Source organism: Pleurodeles waltl, chromosome 9 (assembly GCF_031143425.1).
Source record: "Pleurodeles waltl isolate 20211129_DDA chromosome 9, aPleWal1.hap1.20221129, whole genome shotgun sequence".
Classification (NCBI taxonomy): Eukaryota; Metazoa; Chordata; class Amphibia; order Caudata; family Salamandridae; genus Pleurodeles; species Pleurodeles waltl.
The window spans coordinates 48,500,992-48,517,159 of record NC_090448.1 but is presented as its reverse complement, the minus strand read 5'-3'; the positions used below and the strand labels follow the sequence as shown (position 1 = coordinate 48,517,159).

The 16,168-nt window shown below is 40.3% G+C and overlaps 1 protein-coding gene across 1 annotated transcript in view; it reads left to right on the top strand.

Annotated features, from left to right (window-relative positions):
* Nucleotides 1–16,168, top strand: part of ABTB1 (ankyrin repeat and BTB domain containing 1) — a 191,987-nt gene that overhangs the window by 100,763 nt on the left and 75,056 nt on the right. Inside the window, exons 9-10 of the mRNA XM_069206257.1 lie at nt 7,354–7,452; nt 12,459–12,626. Of these exons, the coding sequence (XP_069062358.1) occupies nt 7,354–7,452; nt 12,459–12,626 (267 nt within the window). The remainder of the gene's footprint in view (nt 1–7,353; nt 7,453–12,458; nt 12,627–16,168) is intronic.

The following is a 16,168-nucleotide window of genomic DNA, read 5'->3' as shown; positions in this document are numbered from 1 at the left end:
TTTGAGGAATGGCATACTCCACCCCGTGACAGATATCCCACCTGTCTGGTTACAAATGCTATCGACTACAATGCACTTGTAAAATGGTGGACGGAGCAACCTCCACATTTCTGAAAGTATCCAGATCCCCAAACTCTAAATAATGCCATAAGTCCTGGATGCTCAGTCTACTTCGGGACTACAGTTTGGTCTCATCAGATCCGTTTTTAGTTTGAGTAAGCAAGCGCTTTGACCTGTTGTAAGTATTGTGGGCTTTTAACCACGGCCATCACTTTCACTCGCTCATGCCCATCACTTTCACTCGCTCATGGGCTTGCCTTTCAAAAATCACTTGATGTCATTGGTAAATGCTTTATGTTTGTTCTGCCTTGGGGCTGTTTTTGTCACACCTTGCAGACTGCCCCTGTTACATGGATTATTGCACGACTGCCGATTATACTTCAGAGGGGGCAGACTAGTTCTTTTTTCTCTCCCTTTCGTGCTGCATGGTGGCCATGGTGTTCACAGCGCAAACAGGCACAACTGCGTGAACTTGATCGGCGGTTTTAGAGCGCTGGTCATTTTGTTCACACTTACCTAATCAGAATCATTTCTTGTGGCCCTCCCCTTAAAACACTTGAAATTGGTGAATGCTTTACATAAAACAGAAATCCTCAAGGCTAAAACGGCTCTCTGGCACAGTGGAAGAGCCAGTACTACAATATTAACAGTACTCAGGAAAGCTCAACCCATAATGCTTTGCACGCATTCAGTTTCAAAACCTTTTTTCTCATAACTCAGCCTGTGGGGGCCATAGGACAAATGGACCACCACCAAGACATTCACAACAACGTGCTCTTCCTGTCTACATCATCTTTGGGTCCCCACACTAGGTTAGTGTTCACTGTCTATTTAACCTTTCTCATTGCTGGAACTGTTGTTTTACAGCTTAGAGTAGGTTGTGTTTTAAGGGGCTTCTTTGTAATATCATTGCTATAGGTCTGTTATCCCTGAATATATGTAATTAGTGTGCCTCTAGGGGCTAAATATATGGTTGCGCTGCATTAGTTTCTGCCATTTATTATGTGGTTATGCCCTATAGGGGCTAACTATACAAATTACATCACTATCTTTCTTACAAATGCTATTTTCATCGTGGGGTTGTTTAGGGGCTGTTCTAGGCATTACAGTCATATCAACATATTAAATTATTTGTGTCAGAAAACGTATCCCAAAATGCTTTGCAGGGCATTACTTTTACAAAACATTTTTGCTCATAACTCAGCTTGGACAATGGGACCACCTTCAAAACATTGACCACAATGTGCGCTTTCTGTCTACATCCTATCCGGGTCCCCACACTATGTTAATGGGGACTACAAAATAAGAACCCCTAGCACCATTCATTATCTTTTAAAGCTTCTCATGGCTGGAAATTTTGTTTTACATCTGAGAGAAGTTATGTTTAATGGGCATTGTTTGTAACTAGGGACTAAATACATAGTTATACTGTATTACTTTTTCCCTTTCTGTTTTTTTATGTGGTTATGCTCTCTAAGGGCTGACTGCATGGTTATATGACCATGTTTTTCCGAATGCTATTTTTATTGTGGTGTCTAGGGGCTGTTCTGTGCATTGCAGTCAACTTACTATAATATATGTGGCACACAAACTCACCCCGTAATGCTTTGCAGGTGTCTACATCATCTCTGGGTCCCCACATTAGGTTAGTGGGGACCCCAAAATAATAACCCCTCCCACCATTCACTGTCTTTTAAACTTCCTCATGGCTACAACTTTTGTTGTACAGCTGAGAGGAGTTTTGTTTTAAAGGCCTTGTTGTAATATCAATGCAGTAGGCCTGCTAGCCCTAAAAATGCCCTCTAGGGGCTAAGTATATGGTTACACTGCATTACTTTCTACTGTATTTTTCATCGGGTTATCCCCTCTTGGGGCTAACAATATGGTTACATGACCATGTTTCTTACAAATGATATGTTTGTTATGGTTCACTCCAGGGCCTGTTTTGAGCATTACAGTCTAATGCCAAAAGTGTACTTCTGATTAAGGTTTATATAATAATTGTATATGTTTTAATAATCTCTCTTATCCAAAGATCACTTTTTAGGTCGACCTCTTGTATACTCTTAGTATACTTCTTATGGCTTAAAGCGATTTCGTTTGCTGGTTGCAGTGTCCTTTAAAAATACTTGTTTGCTAGTGGTCAGTTCTGCCTTTTTCTCCCTCCTTTTTCTGTTTCAGAGCTGTGACCATTTACTGTATTTTTCCACTTTGGTTTCTTTATTTGTTGCTATGACTATGTTTGTTATTTCTTTGGTGCTCCCTGTTCACTGTTGGGTGTTTTGGGCTAGTAGCTGCCTACTTTTTATTTCAGCATTCCATTCCTCCCACCTCCTCACATGTCGCTGACATTTGTTTTTGGCTTTATTCCATTGCTGTCCTCCTTTACCTCTAGCTCATAAAATAAGCTTATTTTACAAAAGAAACACTTGGTTGTTTAGCTCACTGCTCACAAAAGCCACAATATGCCCTTTCTGGTAGAATGTAGCTAAACCTAAAAGCAATGATGTGAAACCTGGTTAGCCCCACATCACATCTCGAGTCTCTCTCTATCCCCCTTCAGCGCCCCTCCCTGCCAGCACTCACGACATAGCACACAGTTCATTGCTTATCTCCTTTATAGGGGCCGTAAATCCTCTCAGGCTGCTCTGTTATTGTTAACTTCTTCAGAGTTTTGTTGAAATACGAGGCAGGAACTCTTGCAAGAATTTTCATTCTGTTAAAATAAAAATAAAATAATTTTCCAGCCGTATTTTTCAGTTTTTTGTTTTTGTCATTAATATATGCTCCCAGCCTCACCTTAATTGAAATCAGTTTACCATATGTTGTTCCAGGGGATACAGGCGGTTTCACCTTATCTATAAATATGCCTTTCTGGCCTGGCAATTCCTGCCCTTGGTGTGTTTGTCTTTTAATTTAACAAATGTTTTTTTCACAAGTATTCCCAAACTCGATGGATTTGTTGTATGTCTTTATGAGGGATGTTCGTACCCGGCAGGTATTTTCTTGGCGTCCGCCTCTCCACATGTTGTGATACTGCATATGGCACAGGTGTTGAATAGTATTTTTCCTGTGGTAGGAATTTGAATCTGCATAGAAACACGTACTGTATTTTTTAATTTAACATCTTTTTGGCAATTTAGTGGCTGTTCCTGTACTAACATTTGAATGAAATAAATCTGTGGCTGACTTGGTGTGGATGATGTACCCCAAAGCATCTCATGCATTCATATATGATCATCCCTTACATTCAGACAAACTCATCTAACACTTCAGAGGATTTGGCAACAGAAGCAGCAAACTAGCAAGGCTGGAATAAGTTTGTTTACATAAATAAAGAAAGTCCTTAGTTTTTCTCTCATAAAAACCTTTAGCAGAATCTTTGTGAAGGAAATGTGTGCTTCATGAGTCACTATTGTTATCAAACTATTGTCAGTTTTAGATCTTAGACATACCATATGTGGGCTTGCGAGAGGTAGCGTTTGCAGGGGTATGGCTGCTACCACAAAACAACATATGGTACGATCTTCATCTGGGAATTGTTTAGTTTATTCTTCTATGTCCAAAAACCTCGTGATAAGGTCAGTATTTATGAACGTAACATACACCCTAAACAGTATTCTTTAGAATGCGGCGTAAAAAATAAAAACCTACAATTCCCGATTTTCTTGTGGAGAAATATCAGTTATTGACTCAAGTTAATTTGAGCAGTGATATGTAACCTGCAGGGTTAATGTGTTTATACTGTAGGATTTTTTAGTTGGGAAATAAGATCTGTTGTTTGGTTGTGAAAGTAGCATACACTGAAATATTTCAAGGGTTTTTTCTGTGATGCATTGGAAGTGGGCTTTGGGAAAAATGGAAATTATATACTTTAAAACAGAAAGATTTTTATGGAGTTACTTTTTAAAAACGTTTTTGTTGTAGCCTTACCGGCTTCCTAAAATTAATCCTTTGCTATTTTTTATTCCTGTTTGTTCGTGCTATAGTGTTTTGTATATTACAGTGGGTATACACGCTGCCACTGTTTCATTTGTTTTCCAGCATCAAATTTATGTCTCGTTTTCTTTGCTGTGACATTTTTATTTATTCTTCTGCCAACCACAGCTCCCATCATCTCCAAAAGGAATGGTATTTTGTGCACACTTGTTCTTCATTTGAGTGAAGTGACTACTTGTTGTCTGGCAAGAGCTGAATGTTGTCAGCCTACTTTGCCACACCAGAGGATTTGTTTTGGCGTTGATCTTCAGTGCTGATGCAGTTGCAATAGCTTTGATTGTGCTCATTCACTCATTTCGTGATTTTTTTTCTTCTTTTTTTTGTTTTGCTGTTTGGTATTGCCAAATTCTGTCAGTGTACTCTGCTCGGTGTGAAATCACTCAATCTCTTCTCTGTTATTGTAATGTCCTCTGCATGTTGTTAGTTTGATTATATTTAAACTACCACACGGCTGTGAATACTCTCAACAGTTGTGGTTCTGTTGGTGCTTATGCTTGTGGAGCTCAATCCCTTCACCCCACAGCAATTGTATGGGCTAATTCGGGATGGGCTTGTCTGAAAGACGTTTTTCCACATTTAGTTGCATTTTTGAGTGAATGACAGTTCAGGGTACCTTCATGGTTTAAAAACTGCACTCATGGCCTTTTCAAGTGCTAGATAGCAATCTCAGCGTTAAGCATTAGATTTAGATTTCATTTAAATTCAGCTTCTCTTATTGCTAAGTAGGCAAATCAACCTTTCCAGTAGGTGTGGTCAGTATTGCAAACTCTGAGGAACATTCAGGGAAAAAATTAAAACAAAGCAATGGTTAACATGAGTAGCATACTAAGTGGACCGGATAGGTGTCCCACACTGCACTTTCCATTTGTTAGTTTCTTTATATTTGTGTGGCTGCAGGCTTGGCCTGTGTGCAGTCTCCTGCAAAGTTCCTTTATACAGCATTGAGACAAAAGCCTGATCACTTGTTCAGAAAATGTGCACCGCAGACAGTGGGTGAACTCTTCAGTTTAGCAAGACTTGTGAAAGTTGCCTGTAGGAACAATTAAGGCAAAAGCATGCCTTTGGGGCTAGTCCTTTTAAGGTTGAGTCTGCGACAGCATATGTTGTATGCCCTCTCTCTTGTGAGAGATATTGTACACAGCAAGGGGTTTGCAGCCTGCAAGTTGCTTAACATTTGTTGGCTTCATTGTCTGTCTTATTTGCTGATTTTTAATTGGCCAGATAGAGCTGGTTTCACTTCTCTTCTTTCAACTGGAGCATGGACCAAGTACTGATTGCTTCAGCTTGATTGCTGTCCTTCTGCTGGCTGTGATTGAGGCACTTTTTTTTTGTATTTTTATTTTCCCTGTCGTCTTTGTTGAACTTCTTGCCACGCCAAATGTAATTTGTTTTAGGTCGAGCAACCAAGTGCTTTGGCCTGTTGTAATGTATCTGTGGGCTTTTAACCACGCCCATCACTACCACTTGTTCATGGGCTTGCCTTTCAAAAATCCTTTATCATCATTGGTAAACGCTTTACGTTTGTCCCTCCATGGGGCGGTTTTGTTGACACAGATCCTGTTACATGGATAATTGCACATTTGCGATACCTTTGACTGCGAGCAAACTTCTTTTTCTTTTTCCTTTTGTGTCTCTCTTTCGCGCTCATGCTTATGTCGGCTGTGGTGCTTTGAATTGCCTCGATTATGTCAACTATTTTACTTTTCATTCTCAATTTATGTGGCAAGAAAATTCCAGTTAGGAATTTACAACACTAATAGCTCTAACTCGAGCAACGCATCGCAACAAGTTAATTTTTTTATTTTTAACCGTCTGACACCTTCGAATTCTTGTTATACTATTAAAACTGTGGGCCTTGGTAACCTAAGAAGGCCAATGTCCCTTTTGTACACAGGGTTGTTAAACTCCAAACCTTCACAGCAGTTTTGTACCAAGGCTGACCCAAACTTGAGGACCAGTTCCTCACACCAAAGAGATGAAATCGAGTCAAATCATACTCACCCACGGATGATCATGTCTAAATGAAAGACAACATGATTTGTTCCTAAACATGATACTAGGTTTGGGCACCATGTTCACCAAAAATAATGCAAGTACAGCAGTCTCACTGACCTGCAAAGGGTTAAAACCCATTTGACTGACTTGCATTTTGCTGCACGTTTTGGTAGGAACATGTCAGAGACAATACCAAGCTTAGGTCGTTCTGCAGAGCTCAGGCAGCTATGGAGAAGCATCAGTAAGGACAGATGGGCCATGCAGGGAGATGGGTAGAAGTGGGAACTATCAGTGCAAACTAGAATCACTGACCACATTGGCCGGGGTGCCAATCTAATACATTGATCGCTTAGCTGAGTTGCAAGCTTGCTACCTGTATGTTTACAACTGCATGTCCAGTCCTAACCACTCAGTCAGTCACTCAAGGCTTACTGATTTCCTTTGGAAAGGGAGAAGGCCCGCCAGTTTTTACCATGCGATTGACTGAATGTGACAGGTGTTTGAGTGTGCATGGCTGGGATAAGACTCAGGGTAGCTAAGTCTGTCCATATGTTGGTTTGACATTGGAAGTGGATGGCTTGAAGTGTGACCTGGACCCTAAACTAAATGGCGTTCGTATAGCATGGCCTTTCTAATATTGTACACTTTGCACACAGCATGTACATCTGACTCTGTTTTTTTGTGCTGCATTATGTAGTTGGGGGTTGGGGCAAACCACATAAACTTTATTACCTTCTAAAATTGACGTTTTCTTCTTTCTGTTACATTAAAATGGGTGGTCCTTATATGCTTGGTATGGGAAGGTTAACCACGATGAAAACCATCTACACAGGAACCTCAGTATTTGTAGATCCAACATTTTAATATCTATGAACTACATACAAACCAAGATATAGTAAGTAGGACTTAAGAACAGGCTAGAAGTGTTTAGCAACCTAAAAACCCTCATCAGAGATTGCGACAAGCATCACTCTGTCTCTTTTAGGAATTTTTTATTTTGTTAATTTGTTTCTGTTTCAAACTTTTAAAATGTAATTAGGATTTCCACATGCTAATATTCCTAGTACTTATAAAAATTTAAATTGTTAAAACTTTTCCAATAGACAGAGGCGCTCCTCTTCAAAATAGGACACAGCGAACATTGCCACTTATTTATGTTGATCTACAAAAGGTAGAACATTCGTCAAACAAGGTTTGCTATGAAGTTAAAAATGTATTTCTGTGCTACCTATAACATTGCATTCTTATTTGTATGTCATACTAGTTGTCTCTTTCTTATTTCCTTCTCTGTTCATGTAGGTTGGCTTTGGAGAGCTCCCATTTGACAGCATTGACAACTTTGTCAGTTTCCCAGATGTCTGCTTCAATGTGGCGGATTACCATTTCCTTTGCCATAAGGTACAGGACCCATCATTTGTAATAAATAATGTTGATTTCTACTGTAACAATCATAAAACGGAAACAAAAGATTATTTAAATGCTTCACCCAGAAAAAAATATACACATCCATTGCTCTTGCTGGACAATTTTTCAAACTTGGATAGCAACAACTTTGTTTATACTAAGTCAACAGACTCAACCGGTCAAGCCAGTCACGCAAACATATTTGACTACTTACTCATCTATAAACTAAAAGTGAATGTTGATTTCAGTCTGTTTCGCCATCAGTATAATAAATAGGTTTTACTTTTGACTCCACTCTGTCATGTGACTCATTCAAAAGCTGCAAATTGTCATTTTACCAGATTAAACAATTACTTATCACCAATGTCCTCAGAACTTCAGCTGGGATTCTACACTCCTCCCGTTCCTTCTTGAAAATTGTAATTCATCCACAAAGAATATGGCTCACCATTACTAAAAGACATTTACTGACCACCCATTGAAGGAATAAAATTCAGGATCTGCTGCCTGACATACTCCTCTGTTCGCTTAAAGAGTCTTGCTTATTGTTTTTGGGGGAACTCACAGAGAACTAGGGCAGCGGATAAGACAGACATAATATTTAAGAATCGTTAGTGTGTAAAATTAATTGTCACTGTGTAGTGGGGCCCTGTCTCACAAAATCCTATTGCCTTCACTCACTACAAACATTGCTCTGATATTTCACTGCTCACTGGTGTACTCATTCCTGATGTTTGTGAAGGCATTTATAAGGGCTGGCCCACTGTATGATTAAATAATGGGGCAGTTAGCTGCTTCTCACAGTGACTCGTTGTGTTTTTGGCCCCATTTTTACGTTTTGTATATTTTCAGCAGCACGACTCCTCGTTTTCAGAGTAAACCAGTGCATCAGGTGGTACACATTGCACATTCTTTTAAAAAAGACAAGCTAAAATGAAGTTGAGCTATCTAAACAAAACTAAAAGCCTCCAAATTGGACAGTGTTTTTAGTTGAGCAAACCATAACTTAAACCTGTACCTACTATGTAAACATAACACACACCCCCAATTCAGTCTTCATGAATCTCACCCATGATGTGTCAGATAACATTTAGTATAATTTCTTTGTTTGGATGTGTGTTGTTTAATGATGTTTTTATGTCCTGTCATTTATTTATATAATATAATTGTTGTACGGTCATGAGTATTTCACTTGGGCTACGACTTACATGGCAGGAGCGCAATCTATGGACTTTGCAATTGAGACCAAATTTCTAGGGGGGTTAAAATACAAAACACAATATTTTGACCCGTTCCCTTAATCACTCATGCTGAAACTTGGGGCCCAAATTTTATTATATTTTGGCAGAGCGACAACTTAATTGCAACGGAGTTCCCTCCCCACAACACTACGTTCCGCCCATCTGATTTAGAAGCGGATGTATCACGGTTTGATGACAATCGAGACTACTCTCTCTCTGCTGTGGTCAAACCCCTCTGACGCCCAGGTGGAGTAAGGGCCATCGACGGCTTGGCTACATGTCTGCCCACCAAATGTAGATGGGCAGACATAGTCGTTTTTCAATGCCCGTCACCGCCTAGAAAATCCTGGCTCTAAGGAGCATTGAAATGTGCCCAATTGCTGTCTCGCAGTGGCAGTAAACTCACATGGTGAGAGGAGCTTTGTTTTCTTTCTTTTGGAAAAGAAAATCAGGCTTTGGGATTTTCTGTTTTTTTTTTAAATAAAAAAAAAACTTTGTTTTTAAGTTTACTGTACAGCAAACTTACAATGTCTAGACAGGAACCGCCATGATAGCGGTTCCTGAAAATGCTAGAAGTGTCCCCTGGGCCAGCAGACATTTCTAACTTTGGCTGGCGGCATCTCCATCTGACAGAGAATAAGCAGCATGCCAAATAATAAAATAGGTCCTTCGTCACTTATGCAATCTCCTTGGAAAGTTTAATAAGAATTTACAAATGGCACAAAGTTGAAAGCAAACCAAAAAGCTAATTTTTAAAGGAAGCCGAGCCTTACTTGTAAATACATAGACATTATATATTTTGGGCTCTAAAAAAAAGAGGCTCGCTTGCATTTTTTTTTTGTCCTGCCTGAATGTGTATGCTAACTTTCTCATTACATTTACAAAGTTTATACCTACCATGCGCCATGCAAATGCACACACACAACATGATCGTTTACAGCTCAGACCTAAACAGCTAAGGAAAACAAGTCTGGATGAGATCAAAGACCATCAGCAGGATATTGTTAGACCAATACATTCCTCACCTCTTGAAAGTACACATCATGCTAAAAGGTATGTAAAGAAACCAAAAGTTATATCTACACTTCTGCTTCATTACAGAGGCAATTTGTTGTAAGTTTTAGGTGTGTGTTTTCTTATTTTGTATTCACAAATGTAGATTTCTTGTGCTTTTATATGCGCTCTACACTTTTCTTGAAATATTATTTACCATACAAGAAGCCTTCATTTGCATAAAACAATGCACCTTCCCTACTTCAGAATGTCCAGCAGCATGATCGGTTGCTATGGGCATGCTCTTCTGCCACTAGCAGTTTTCCCTGTGGTCTGGCATTAGTGCAGAAAGGCAGATACCCCTGGATAACTCAATCTGTGAAACACGTCAGTTTGCTGAACACCTTGTACACCTGTTCGGGAGCCGAAGGAGCCTTACCAGAGCCCAGTTCAGAATTTACTTTGAAACTTTTTACCAGTACTGATTTACAACTCTAAAGCGAACATCAAGATCGGCTGATTTGTGCAATAATACAGATAACACTTAATTTGAATGAAGATTTATTGACTGTACTGCATATATCTTCTTCAGAAACACACATCCCCTGAAGAAGTTCCAAATTGTATGGGACAAAATGTGTTGGCTGATTCATTTATGTAAATTGTGGAAGAAAGAAGAAAGATTATTATTATTTTTTTTACACAAGGATGCACTCGACTATGCATCTTGGATCAAGAGCAAATTACTTACTACAATAAATACACTTTAGTATATTTGTTTGACATGCAAAAGTGCAATCCCATTAATTTACAAAATGTGTAATTCTGATGGATACGTCTAACCAAAGATTCCTCAGCTTAAGAATAATCCCAAGCGTATCTGGGGATTTTTCAGCGATGCTTCCCTCGTGGCGGTTCCTGGCACCATATTGCTTAGCAGGTAACTTCATACCGCATGTAAGCGCCACTCTTGCACACTGTCCGTTCCTTCGTTTCTGCACCCTTCAGCGCTGATCTCGAGCTCTAAGCACAACTATGTTGGTTTTATGGTGTCTCCAAACTTTGTCACAGACGGTGTGTCAGGGAAGAGGTCTCCCAGAAAGCAACATGATTCAAGTCATCTTGGAATTGTCAGAGATAGATGTTGGACTCAAATCAACTCAGATGCCTTCAGAGCTTGGTTTCCAGTTTTAACTGCAAGTCATGCAATAACCTTATGCTCCCTCTAAGAAAACTGGGGGGTTTGCAGCCCCCCTTCCCCACAGACATTTTGTCCCCATTTGGACTATGGATGCTGATATTTCGACTCAGTGCGCTGAAACATTCGAACCACGTCGCAGTGCCAGTGTCCTCTGATTGCTGTTATAAGTTCATAGCAATTCTACCCCATTCTGCTACTTTTAAGCACCAAGCTAATACCAGCACAGCAGAAAATAAAAACCTATTTGAAGTTTCACAGATTGTTCACACCTTCATACTATTTTGAACACTTAGGGCCAGATGTACCAAAGGATTTTACCCATTCTGTGTCTATGGGAAAAAGCTTTCGTACATATGGCCCTTAGACTTGTGTTCATTGTAATAGCAAAGCCTGTTGTTTTTGTCATGTGGGACCAGATGTACTGATAAGTTCAAAGAGCAAAGAGGTAAAGACTTAGTGCCTCCCCAGTAAATAATCGGTGAAATGATTCCTCTTGGGCTGTCTCGTTTTCGTCTGGAGTGAGGGTCTTCTTTCTAACCCATCTATCGTCGTGCTCTGCTCTTCTAACATTATTTCACTGTTATGGGAACTTTCAGAATAACAATTAGCAGAGAGTCCAGTGATGCCCTTTCACTTATTTTCACTCTGTGAGACTTTGTTCTTTTAAACAACAACAATAAACGAGACGCATGTGTATCAACCTTCTAGATGTTCAACAGAAATCAATAACAAATACTTCAAGACAACAGGCAGTACTTAGATTAAATGCTGCAAATATATTCAAGCAATACTTCATTATCACATCTCAGGACATATTATGAGCTAAATGCGCTTTCTGTTAATCACACATGTTCACTTATAATTGATTGACATATGTAACTCAAGCAGGGGAATGGTCAGAGTAGAAAACACATAATATTCATAACAGGAGTATCCATCATAAGAACGAGTCACTTACCTTCACTAATGCTTGTTCTGTTGGATACTCTCTCTAACCCCAGATTTCTCAACACACTCCCATCTCTCTGCTCGGTGGATTGCGCTCTTTTTAACATCTAAAGCGATCCCAAGTTAGGGATCCGTACACTGCTACAGAGGATTGTCACTCTCCACATCTGAGGACGCGGAAATGGTCAAGCAAGAAACTGATGTCCGTGTGCAAGGGTGGAACTTTTAAGTCTGTCATTTTAGGGTGATTCAGTGCCTGTGCATAGCTGCACTGCGCTTAGCAGCATTGCAAAAAAGTTTTGAATCCTGTCTGGTTCATGGAAATATTATAAAAGTAAGGAATCTGGTGTTATCTAGAGTACTACCAGAAACAGTGTTATAGTAGGTAACTAAGCTGTTTTGTGGCTTGCACTGTTCTGTGTTAAGTTCTTTGAGGATGGTGATTGATCTATGTTTTGGGTACATATTGTTTTCATCCTGTATGCCTTGTTCACTCCTAGTGTTTGGATGATATTTGTATTATCTTCATAAAAAATAATTGATGGGTGGGGGCATAATTTCTGCTTTTAAGAAAAGGCAAAATCATTTCTAATTGTTCCCCTTTCATTACTGTACAGTCCTTTTTCTGTGGCCGAAGTGATTATTTCAAGGCACTCCTACAGGACCATTTCTGTGAAAGTGGTGAGTTGCAGGCAAAGCCCAGTGTTCCTGTGGTGACCCTACACAACATCTCAGAAGAAATCTTCATCCGGGTCCTCTACTATATTTACAGCGATGACACAGAGGTACGATGAACTTCATTTTATCTACTGGCCCTTTTCAGTACACTGGACTGTTTCACCACAAATTCTTAAGAGACCAAATGTTCCTTAGTACCTACAGGAAAGAGAAAGGCCAAATGACACAAAATCTGAAGGGTATAAAATAATGGGGAAAAAATAATCCTTCTCAAAGTCTTTAGAATAAGAGGTCTAGTGGTGAATCCCTTTGACTGCACTTTGATACTTTTTGGTGTGTTTGAGCCCCAAGTTACATTTTCTGATAAAGGTTTGGGATAATTATGTACACATGTACTTTTGAGATATCCAGTCAACCTAATGCCCAAACACAGCTACAGGTTCATTTTTTGAATTGTATTTCTCCTGGATGCTGTTTCCTCTGCAGATACTTTATCTTTCAGAAAATGTCCCAGCCACTGGCTAGCACCTGGAAACCATACACAATCTTGTTTGTGCTGGGTGTCCCTATTTATGTTATGAGTGTCAAACTTTGATAGTTTGACCACAAATGAATGTGAAGACACCAAGTACATAAAGGGTGTACTCCACCTGATCCCTTCACTTCCCTTAACCATGTCTGGTGTCAGGACTCTGGAATGTGGTCACAACTGTGTACTCATTTTCTGATGGTTTATTTGGCTATATTTAATGGTTTCTTGCTGGTCTTCCTTCTCTCGCTATGTGCAAAATGTATTCTAAGTTCATGGGCTGAAGGTAAATATGCTAAAGTGATGTCACCCAGGGTTTCACTATACAGTGTTTGGCTGATTAGTGTCATATCTCAAACTGTGGTTTTCTTCGGAATAAACTCAAAGGCCTGGTGTTCTATGGAATGTTTACATTTAGATAGTTGAGGGGATTCTGTGGTTTGGTTCATGCTAACTCTACATCCATTGGACTGGAAATTACATTGGATTTCTGCAGCAACATTTAGGTCTGGATTTCCAAGCATAGATGTTCCTCTGGAAAACAAAAGTGTGTAAAGCATTCCCTGTCTGGATCATGAGAATGATCGGATTATAGAGTCATTTAAGAAATGGCTCCGGTGTCGGCTTAGGGCCCGTTCTCTCCAGACGGGTGCATCTGTTTTTTTTTTATCAGTGGACCTTCCTTGGCTCATTGAGTCATTCAAGGCTGGATTCTTACTGCCATGAACAACATTTAGAGTCTTTGGCCCCTGTTACCCTCATTGTGGCTAGTAACAGCACTTATCCAGGAGGTGGTACTTATGTGAATCCAGGCAAGTGGTGCACTAGGTGTCTAATAGCTCTCAGATGCTTCATAGACTTGCACTTGATGTGGAAACTGTACCTGCCACTCCGAAACCAGCAAGAAACAGCCTGCCAACCAATGGTTGCAACATCTGGGAGATGGCCTAGGGGATTGATGGTTTCATTGTGCTGCTTAGTTGTTACCTTGATACTATTGCCAGTGTCCATGGCCTGGTCTTTGATGGCCAAACCAAAATCTGGTCCCTTAAGTGATTGTTGAGAGGGGATGGAGGAGTCTTCTCGATCTGTGACATTGATGGTTTGGGAAACAACTTTGCTGACTCAGTGTGCTTCTATACTAATCTTGGTGAGGCAGTGCCAGATTTTCATGAAAGTAGCACTGCATTAGGCAGCAGGGTGAATGTACTTGTTCCTACTGTTACATCTGATGAATATAATTCGTATAGGGCGCCTTGGGTTTGAAGTCACTGACAACTGTGGAAGTTGACGTGCATGAAAGGTGTGGAAGTTGACGTGCATGAAAGGTGTGGAGGTTGGCGTGCATGAAAAGTCACTGCTATTTTACTTGGAGAACCAAGTGATAAAACTCCGTTATTCCTTTTGTGGTGGCATGGCTTTTAGGAATTCTGCTGTGGGTAGATGTGATGAAAAGCCAGCATCTGTGCTTCTTGTTTTATCAGTTCATATAGCCAATGAAAGAGGGAGATGGAACTCTATCCCTACTTTCCAGACAGATAGCCTAAAATAGGGAATGCTAAGGTGACAAACGTTTTTGAGTTTGGTTGTTTGGTCTTACATTCTGTATCTGAATCTGTAGTCCTTAAGTTAATTGATAGAAAACGCATTGAATCATTTGGGTGATGACCTTGCACAGGTATTAAGGCAGGTGATTCCGGGTCATCTGGAGTCTGTTCTACACAGCCTGGCCTTGACTCAGTTGATTCATCATGGTGACTATAGAGATTCAACATGGTGACTATTGAGATTCAACATGGTGACTATTGAGATTCAACATGGTGACTATTGAGATTCAACATGGTGACTATTGAGATTCAACATGGTGACTATTGAGATTCAACATGGTGACTATTGAGATCCAACATGGTGACTATTGAGATTCATCATGGTGACTATTGAGATTCAACATGGTGACAAATGGAGAGAAATGTAAATGAAATCAAATGTTTTTAAGGAACGTTTGTGGTGGTTAAGATTACTGTTTGGGAAAAATAAAACTAGCCCATTGTTTTCTCTATACAAAAAGTAATGTAAACCCCATGCAACAGCCTCTTCAAGTAAACATTTACAGTGAAAAACAGGTACACTCTTCAATTCAAACTTTTCTTTTGCTCTGCAGTCTCCTTCAAACCCAAGTACTGAAGCTAGCAGAAAAAAAAGTTTTTAGAGGAGGTTCCCTGCGTATTTTACCTGCACTGTTTCTTCCCCTCTCTCAGAGGTATTTTTATTTCTGTGGGATATTTTTCCTGGAGACTCCACACCTTGTACTCCTTCCAAGCTTCAGACTGGTCAGGCGAACATTTCCCCAACAATGCCTCTCCAGCGCTGCTATCTGGCACCAGTCGACTCAAGTTGGGACCTTACCTCTGTATTTCACATCACTAGAGTCTATTAGGCACTAACCTGTGCGCTGACATCAGTTCCTGTTTTTCTGTGCCTCATCACTGTGGTACATAACTCTCTCTTGGTGTCTCAGTGACAACTCTTACTTTTGAGAGTGACTAGATCAAATGTATCCTCAAAAGCCCCTGGGTTTAAGTCTTGCAGAAGGTGCCATGTAAACATGTCTATTTCAGGCCACAGCCTCAACTGAATGTGGGGTCTGGGGTCAGGACATGACACTGAGGCCTCCAACTCTTGTGCTTCCATACACCTGAAGGTCGTCAGGAAGTGGGAGGCCATGTGTTTTTTGACTAAGGCCCCGCAGACAGACTACTAAGTGGACTCCCTCTCCCAAAGGTAAGTCATCTTAGAGTGAACATTCTCCTAGGAGATCTTCCAACAAAAAAATAAAAAAGCACAATAAGAAGGAGAAGTTGTCTTCTTCCTCAAGTAAGTGAAATTGTTTCTGGGACCATTTGGAGCCTCACCATCATTCCCCAACGGCAGACTCTTCCTCGACATCGACCAACCAGCAGTCCAGTGACATTCTACCCCCACAAGAGCCTACCTAAATAGGACTGAGGCTTCCCAGCCTTTTGTCCAACTCAGTACAGGTAGCGGCCTCCCAGCAGCTTCGTAACCCTGTGGGATACAACACAAAGAGATGAGATTCCAGTCCTGCATGCTTGGCAACTG